Below are 9156 nucleotides of genomic sequence, written 5' to 3' on the forward strand. Positions count from 1 at the left end.
GGGACTTCGCCTCTTTGTGTGGATCGTTTTCTGGCATGCCGCGGCCCCGTCCACGGCCCGTGAATTGGGTGCTGCTCCGTGGCCCGAGAACTGGGGACCCCTGGTGTATGTAGAGGACAACAGAGAGGGCCTTGCAGAAAATATGCGGTAGCTGTTAGGACAATGTAAATTCACCTCAGGAAAACAGGAAAGGGTGAGAAAGAACCTCAAGGCTTTCCTGCCTTGATGTTCTTCAGTGCCAGCGGGAGTGAAGGGGAGACGTTTTCAGGATTCTGCTCCTATCATCGGTACCAATAAAGTCTAATATTTCTTGTGTTGGTGGTTTCTCGGCCTGGTCTACCTCAAAGGATTGGCAGATGGGGAAGCTCCCCCCCCAAAAAAAATATGTGGCAGCTGTACGAAAAAACTCGATTCACCCCAGGAAAACAAGAAAGGGTGAGAAAGAACCTCAAGGCTGTCCTGCCTTGATGTTCTTCAGTGCTAGCCGGAGCGAAGGGGAGACGTTTTCAAGATTCTGCTACTATAATCTGTACCAATCAGGTCTAATATTTTGTGTGTTGGTGGCTTCTTGACCTGGTCTACCTCCAAGGATTGACAGATGGAGAAGTCCCCAAGAAAATATGTGGCAGCCAGTGGTGGGATTCAGCCGGTTCGCACCACTTCGGCAGAACCGGTAGCTAATGTTTTGTTGCCCCAGCCCAGAATGGACTTCCGGAAGCAGCATCTAACACAGAGAACCGGTTGTTCACATATTTGAATGCCACCACTGGTGGCAGTGGTTAGGAAGACATGGATTCACCCCAGGAAAACAGGAACGGGTGAGAACGAACCTCAAGGCCGTCCTGCCTTGATGTTCTGCACTGCCAGCCGGAACGAAGGGGAGAAATTTTCAAGATTCTGCTAGTATAATCTGGACCAATAAAGTCTAATAGTTCTTGTGTTGGTGGTTTCTCGGCCTGGTCTACCTCAAAGGATTGACAGATGGGGAAGGCCCCCCTCCCAATAAATATGTGCCAGCTGTTAGAAAAACCTGGATTTGCCCCAGGAAAACAAGAAATGGTGAGAAAGAAGCTCAAGGCTGCCTTGTCTTGATGTTCTTCCGTGCCAGCGGGAGCGAAGGGGAGACGTTTTCAAGATTCTGCCACTAGGGTATGATCGGTACTGATAAAGTCTAATATTTCTGTCACGGTTAAGACAGATGAAACTCTTGAAAGAACGTTGAGACGTTGTTTACCTGAAACAATCTTTTATTTGAGTAGCGTAGCTTCGGCACTAACCCAATCGAAGCCAAAAAACAGTTCCCCTCCCCTGAGGACATAGTATCAAAGCACAATTCCCTCCCCCATGTAACAGTCATAGATCACATTCTCCAATTAGTTTGAAGTACATTCTTTCCCGTAAATATGCGACAGCGGTTAGGAAAACATGGATTCACCTCAGGGAAACAGGAAAGGGTGAGAAAGAACCTCAAGGCTGGGCTGCCTTGATGTTCTTCAGTGCCAGCCGGAGCGAAGGGGAGACGTTTTCAAGATACTGCTACTATAATCTGTACCAATCAGGTCTAATATTTCTTGTGTCGGTGGTTTTTTGGCCTGGTTTACCTCGAAGGATTGACAGATTGGGAACCCCCCCCCGCCCCAAATAAATATGTGGCAGCGGTTAGGAAAACATGGATTTACCCCAGGGAAACAGGAAAGGGTGAGAAAGAACCTCAAGGCTGTCCTGCCTTGATGTTCTTCAGGGCAAGCCGGAGCGAAGGGGAGACGTTTTGCAATTGCCACCTTGGCGCAGAAGCTCCATCAGACTTTCCCGTGTCTGTCAGAAAAAAGGACACAGCCAGTAAAAGCTCCTCTTCAGCTTCCGTTTGTCGGATCTCATCATGTCTTCCGTGTAACAAGGAGCAATGCTGTTCATCTGCACCAGTTTGTCAATCATATCCATCAGTTGGGCCACCTGCTTCTCTCGCTCTGCCCCTTGGGCCTTGTTGTTGAAAGCCAGGAACCGGTACCCGCACTCCGACACTTGATCCAGGAGAGAGTCATCTCCCTCCAATAGGAACTCCTCCAGATGTTTACCTTCCAGCTCATCTTTACGAGTGAACAAGAGGATCATGTAATTCTTGGCATTGAGGGTGAAGATCTCCTTGATCAGCTGAGCCACCTCTTTCTCCTCCTGGGTGAAACGGCCCAGGCAAAGCACCTGCAGGATGACGTGCGGGCCCGGCGAGCAAATGCTCACACATCGTCTCACTTCGGCAGAAATTTCTTGCTGGGAACGTCCCGTGTCAAAGAAGCCGGGCGTATCCACGACCACCACCTTCCTGCCCTGCAGGTGCGTCTCCTGCCTTTGGCAGGTGCAGGTTATTGACTTGGGGGACATCCCAAACTCAAAGGCTTGACTTCCCAGGATGGTGTTTCCCGTCGCGCTTTTCCCGTTGCCGGTTTTGCCCACCAGGACGATCCTCCGTTCGGGCCCTACAAGCCAAAGAGGGAAGGGGGAGAGAAGAAGGGGATCGGTCAGCAACATTGGAGAGGAGATGACCAGGCTGAGCCTGCAGGAGGGGTCAAAGGCATCATCGGTCATGAATATCTGCTCGCCCAGAAGAGATCTAAATCCAGCCCACCTTGAATGCCTTTCTTATCTCCCGCTCATTTCCCTTGATCCGTTAGTAGGTCAGGTTCTTGTAGCGAACTGAAGCTTGCAATAAATCTTGAACTGGCTGAATCTCCTGATTTTCCTGGCATGTGATCTCTCTCTCTCTCTCTCTCTCTCTCTCTCTCTCTCTCTCTGCCCCTTGCTTTCTAAGTACCCCCGAGCACCCCCAAAAAGAGGTGGGGGCTAGGTGCGGCTGGCGTAAACCCTTCCGCGCCCGCCCCCCCTTTTCTGGTCAACAGTGGGAAATGATTCAAGGAAACAGACACACATTTACACATACACACACACTCCCCCGGGCAAGCCGGTGGAACAAAGTAATGTATACCTGTGTGTCCTACTTTATCTTCAGCCCTCCCGAGCATGCAGGAAGCAAGTAAAAGGCATCCGAAAAGAGCAAAAACAAAACAAACCTGGTTTCTGTTAAAAACCACAGCGGGGAGCCAAGAAGCGGGGCACCTCCAGGAAATCCCGGAGCGCGCTCGTTGCCTTCCCCTTTCCTGAGCCTCCCTAGGACCAACCAAGCACCTCTCCTGGAAGGCAGGCTCGCCAAAAACGATATACGGGTTCTGAGCTTTTGCTTGGTTAAAAAAAAAAAATTACAGGAAACCCGACGCTGCCTTCCAGCTTTACGTTTTTGTTCAGCTGAACCAAAGACGGGCTCTTCTAAAAAGAGAGCAGCCCCGAACGAGAAGGAATCCTTGTATTTATTCCTTCGGATTACATGAGCGATCCACCCCGGCAAAGCTGACACGCGTACGATTAAAGAGTTCCCCCAGTTAAGTCTGGCACACTGTAGATAAGAGAGCAGAAGGAGCTAAACATGTTCCCTTCTGGCTGTTTCCCTAAAGAGATCGTATGTTCTCCGGGTGGGTGTTTTCCTCGCTGGCCTTTCGTGATCCTGCATCCAGGACTTTTCCAAGTGCCCAAAGACAGCAGGGCCATCTGCACATATTCACAATTGATAGTTCCGGTACCGTCCCCTAATTCCGGGTCAACAATCTATTGGTCTAACCTATCATCTATCTACCACTACGCATCACCTATTGTTTCTCTCTCTTGTCTATGATTTCTCTCTCGTCCATCCATTCATCTATAGTAAGAGATAACCAGGCTGTGCCCGAGGGAGGCGTCAAACACGTCATCAGTCATGAATCCCTGGGCACTCGCAAGAGATCTAAATCCAGCCCACTTTGAATGCCTTTCTTATCTCCTGCTCATTTCCCCTCGATCCATTAGTAGGTCAGGTTCTTGTAGCGAAGTGAAGCTTGCAATAAATCCTGATCACTCATTTGAACTGGCTGAATCTCCTGATTTTCCTGGCACTCTGTCTGTCTGTCTGTCTGTCTGTCTGTCTGTCTGTCTATCTATCTATCTATCTATCTATCTATCTATCTATCTATCTATCTATCTATCTATCTATCTATCTATCTATCTATCTATCTATCTATCTGTGTGTCTGTCTCTCTGTCTATCTATCTATCTATCTATCTATCTATCTATCTATCTATCTATCTATCTATCTATCTATCTATTATCTAGCTAGCTACCTCTATCATCTATCTGTATCTATATCTATCTGTTTGTCTGTATAACTATCATCTATCATTTGTCTATCATCATCTATCATCCATCCATTCATCTATAGTAAGAGATAACCAGGCTGTGCCCGAGGGAGGCGTCAAACACGTCATCAGTCATGAATCCCTGGGCACTCGCAAGAGATCTAAATCCAGCCCACTTTGAATGCCTTTCTTATCTCCCGCTCATTTCCCTTGATCCATTAGTAGGTCAGATTCTTGTAGCGAAGTGAAGCTTGCAATAAATCCTGATCACTCATTTGAACTGGCTGAATCTCCTGATTTTCCTGGCACTCTGTCTGTCTGTCTGTCTGTCTGTCTGTCTTTCTCTCTCTCTCTCTCTACCTACCTACCTACCTACCTACCTACCTACCTCTATCACCTATCTGTATCTATATCTATCTGTTTGTCTGTATATCTATCATCTATCAATCATCATCTATCATCCATCCATCCATCTATAGTAAGAGATAAGCAGGATGTCCCGGAGGGAGGCTTCAAACGCGTCATCATGAATCTCTGTGCATTCGCAAGAGATCTAAATCCAGCCCACCATGAATGCCTTTCTTCTCTCCCGCTCATTTCCCCTCGATCTATTAGTAGGTCAGATTCTTGTAGCGAACTGAAGCTTGCAATAAATCTTGACACTCATTTGAACTGCCTAAATCTCCTGATTTCCCTGGCACTTGATCCATCGATCCATCCATCCATCGATCCATCCATCCATCTCTATGAATCATCTATAATTTCTCTCTCTCTTCTATGATTTATCTATCATCCATCCATTCATCCATCTATTGTGGGAGATACCCAAGCTGAGCCAGAGGGAGACGTCATCCACGTCATCCGCCGTAAATCCCTGCCCGCCCGCAAGAGATCTAAATCCAGCCCACCAGGAACGCCTTTCTTCTCTCCCGCTCGTTTCCCCTCGATCCGTTAGTAGGTCAGGTTCTTCTAGCGAACTGAAGCTTGCCCTAAATCCTGATCACTCATTTGAACTGCTCGAGTCTCCTGACCATGAGGGGCATCGTAGCCAGTTCCTCCACCCAAGACGGCAGCTCCCACCCCCCACCTCGCCCCCCCAAGCCCTCCCCCCAAGGGCCAAGACTTTACCTTGCGTGCATCCAGCCATTTCCAGACGACGTCGCACGGCACAATTTCTGGATAAAAAGAGAACGAAAAATCAGCCAAAGGGGAGGCTGTTTCGCTCGAGGATAGCCACCAACCGTCCTCCCCGAGAACAAACAAGCAGGAATTGGAGGGGAGGGGCTTTAAAAGAAGCCCGCCCCCTCCCTCACCACCCTTGAGGCTGACCCCTCTGGTCCTCTCCCCACCTCCTTTTCAATCCTCCCTTCCACTCTTGTGGTCCCACACTTTGGGGGGGGGTGCCCCCGATTCTCGAAACGTCGGGCACCGTCCCGCTCCATACGGGCAAGTCCTCGAGTTACGATCCCCCCCAATTAAGCCCTCCCCCCAAAAAATTTATGTCGCTCAGCGAGACATTTGCTCCGTGAGTTTTGCCCCGTTTTACAGCTTCCCTGGCCGCCGTCGTTAAGTGAATCGCGTCGGCGGTTAAGAGAGTAACCCGGCTGATCGGGGAATCCCATTTCTCCCTTGACTTTGCTCGTTGGGAGGATGGCAAAAGTGGATCAGCACGAACACACACACACACACACACAATGGGAGGCTGCCACCGTCGTAAATACGAGTCGCTTGGCAAGCTGCTGATGCAGCAATGGGTGTTAAGTGGGAAAAACTTGCCAAAGTCACTGATTTTCAATGCTGTTGCAACTTTGGTCACTCAATGGATGGGCGTAAATTAAGGACTACCTGTGGCTCCTGAGGCACTTGCAGCTGGACAGTCTCCAAGGACTGTCCCCATTGGACCATTGGTCGGATGGTCTCGGCCCTCTCTCCCAGCCCCGCCCATCATCCACTGCCCCACAAGGCCTCAAGGCTTAATCCCGCCCCCCTCAGCCTCCTCAGTGGAATGAAATAGAAATAGAAATAGAAAATATGGAATGGAATGGAATGGAATGGAATGGAATGGAATGGAATGGAATGGAATGGAAAATATGGAATAGAATAGAATAGAATAGAATAGAATAGAATAGAATAGAATAGAATAGAATAGAATAGAATAGAATAGAATAGAATATATAGAATAGAATAAGAATGGAATAGAATAGATATAAATAGAATAGAATAGAATAGAATAGAATAGAATAGAATAGAATAGAAAATATGGAATAGAATAGAATAGAGTAGAAAATATGGAATAGAATAGAATAGAATAATAAAATATAGAATAGAATAGAATAGAATAGAATAGAATAGAATAGAATAGAATAGAATAGAATAGAATAGAATAGGAATAGAATAGAATAGAATAGAATAGAATAGAATAGAATAGAATAGAATAGAATAGAATAGAATAGAATAGAATAGAATAGAATAGAATAGAATAGAATAGAAAATATGGAATAGAATAGAATAGATATAAATAGAATAGAATAGAATAGAATAGAATAGAATAGAATAGAATAGAATAATAGAATAGAATAGAAAATATGGAATAGAATAGAATAGAGTAGAAAATATGGAATAGAATAGAATAGAATAATAGAATAGAATAGAATAGAATAGAATAGAATAGAATAGAATAGAATAGAATAGAATAGAATAGAATAGAATAGAATAGAATAGAATAGAATAGAATAGGAATAGAATAGAAAATATGGAATAGAATAGAATAGATATAAATAGAATAGAATAGAATAGAATAGAATAGAATAGAATAGAATAGAATAGAATAGAATAGAATAGAATAGAATAGAAAATATGGAATAGAATAGAATAGAGTAGAAAATATGGAATAGAATAGAATAATAAAATAGAATAGAATAGAATAGAATAGAATAGAATAGAATAGAATAGAATAGAAAATATGGAATAGAATAGAATAGATATAAATAGAATAGATAGAATAGAATAGAATAGAATAGAATAGAATAGAATAGAATAGAATAGAATAGAATAGAATGGAATGGAATGGAATGGAATGGAATGGAATGGAATAGAATAGAATAGAATAGAATAGAATAGAAAATATGGAATAGAATAGAATAGAGTAGAAAATATGGAATAGAATAGAATAGAATAGAATAGAATAGAATAGAATAGAATAGAAAATATGGAATAGAATAGAATAGATATAAATAGAATAGAATAGAATAGAATAGAATAGAATAGAATAGAATAGAATAGAATAGAATAGAATAGAATAGAATAGAATAGAATAGAATAGTCCTCAAACTTTCTGGAAAAGTGGGGGGGGTCCCCATTCTCTCCCCATTCACTCATTGACTGGGTGGGTGGGTGGGGGACGTCGAGCCCCCCCCCTCTCCCCTCCTGCTCCTTCTGCCTGCTGGAAATAGGGGGGGGCAACGCGACTGCAGCCCCCTCCCTCCCTCCCCGCTTTCTATCCCCCCCCCCGGACTCTCGACCGGTCGGACACCCACCTGAGCGAAGCCTCCAGCCGGCTGGGCTGCGCGATCCTTTCGCTTCTGGCTCGGGGGAAATCGCCCTTCTCTAGGCGGGGGTGGGCGGGGCAGGGAAGGGAGGGGGCGGGGTCTCTCCCACCACACCCCCGCCCCTCCCACCCCGTCCGATTGGCTGCGGGAGTGGATGGCTTCCATTGCTGAAACCGGGGAGGATGGGGGGGGGTGAAGGTGGGGGGGGGAGCCTTGGTCTTGGTCTTTCTTCCTTCGCTCAGAAAAGTGCTGGGAGGGGGGACCCCCGGAGGTCATCTAGTCCAGCCCCCCCCCCTGCTCGGGCAGGAGCCCCTGACTGAGCCAGGGAAAGCCAAAGAGTTGGAGGGGGACCTTTGGAGGTCATCCAGTCCAGCCCCCTGCTCGGGCAGGAGACCCTTACCAGAATCACAGAGCGGGAAGGCACCTTGGAGGTCATCTAGTCCAGCCCCCTTGCCCTAGCAGCAGACCCTGACAGAATCATAGAATGACAAGAGTTGGAAGGGACCTTAGAGGTCATCTAGTCCAGCCCCCTTGCCCAAGCAGCAGACCCTGACAGAATCATAGAATGACAAGAGTTGGAAGGGACCTTGGAGGTCATCTAGTCCAGCCCCCTTGCCCTAGCAGCAGACCCTGACAGAATCATAGAATGACAAGAGTTGGAAGGGACCTTGGAGGTCATCTAGTCCAGCCCCCTTGCCCTAGCAGCAGACCCTGACAGAATCATAGAATGACAAGAGTTGGAAGGGACCTTGGAGGTCATCTAGTCCAGCCCCCTTGCCCTAGCAGCAGACCCTGACAGAATCATAGAATGACAAGAGTTGGAAGGGACCTTGGAGGTCATCTAGTCCAGCCCCCTTGCCCTAGCAGCAGACCCTGACAGAATCATAGAATGACAAGAGTTGGAAGGGACCTTAGAGGTCATCTAGTCCAGCCCCCTTGCCCAAGCAGCAGACCCTGACAGAATCATAGAATGACAAGAGTTGGAAGGGGTCTCGGAGGCCATCTAGTCCAGCCCCCCTGCTCCAGCGGGAGACCCTTACCAGAATCACAGGGCGGGAAGGGACCTTCGAGGTCATCTAGTCCAACCCCCTTGCTCAAGCAGCAGACCCTGACAGAATCATAGAATGACAAGAGTTGGAAGGGACCTGGGAGGTCATCTAGTCCAACCCCCTTCTCAGGCAGGAGACCCTTACGAAACGAGAGAGTAGGAAGGGACCTCGGAGGTCATTTAGTCCAGCCCCCTGCCAGAGCAGGGGACCCTTACAGAATGGCTAAAAAGAAAAAAGAAAAACAGCTGGAAGGGATCTTTAGAGGTCATCTAGTCCAGTCCCCTGCTTGAGCAGGAGACCCTCCGATACGGAGTCGTAGAATACGGGCGTTGGAATGGGACC

At 47.0% G+C, this 9156-nt stretch overlaps 1 protein-coding gene across 1 annotated transcript; it reads right to left on the bottom strand.

Annotated features, from left to right (window-relative positions):
- Window positions 1–1382: 1382 nt before the first annotated feature.
- LOC308679296 (GTPase IMAP family member 7-like) lies at window positions 1383–7793 on the bottom strand. Its single transcript, XM_081346905.1, has 3 exons — window positions 7754–7793; window positions 5346–5392; window positions 1383–2474 (listed from the first exon to the last, which is right to left on the bottom strand). The coding sequence occupies exons 2-3, from the start codon at window positions 5362–5364 to the stop codon at window positions 1819–1821; spliced, it is 675 nt and encodes a 224-aa protein (XP_081203031.1). The 5' UTR covers window positions 5365–5392; window positions 7754–7793; the 3' UTR covers window positions 1383–1818.
- Window positions 7794–9156: the final 1363 nt, after the last annotated feature.

This window comes from Vipera berus, assembly GCF_964194415.1.
Source record: "Vipera berus genome assembly, contig: HAP1_SCAFFOLD_124, whole genome shotgun sequence".
Classification (NCBI taxonomy): Eukaryota; Metazoa; Chordata; class Lepidosauria; order Squamata; family Viperidae; genus Vipera; species Vipera berus.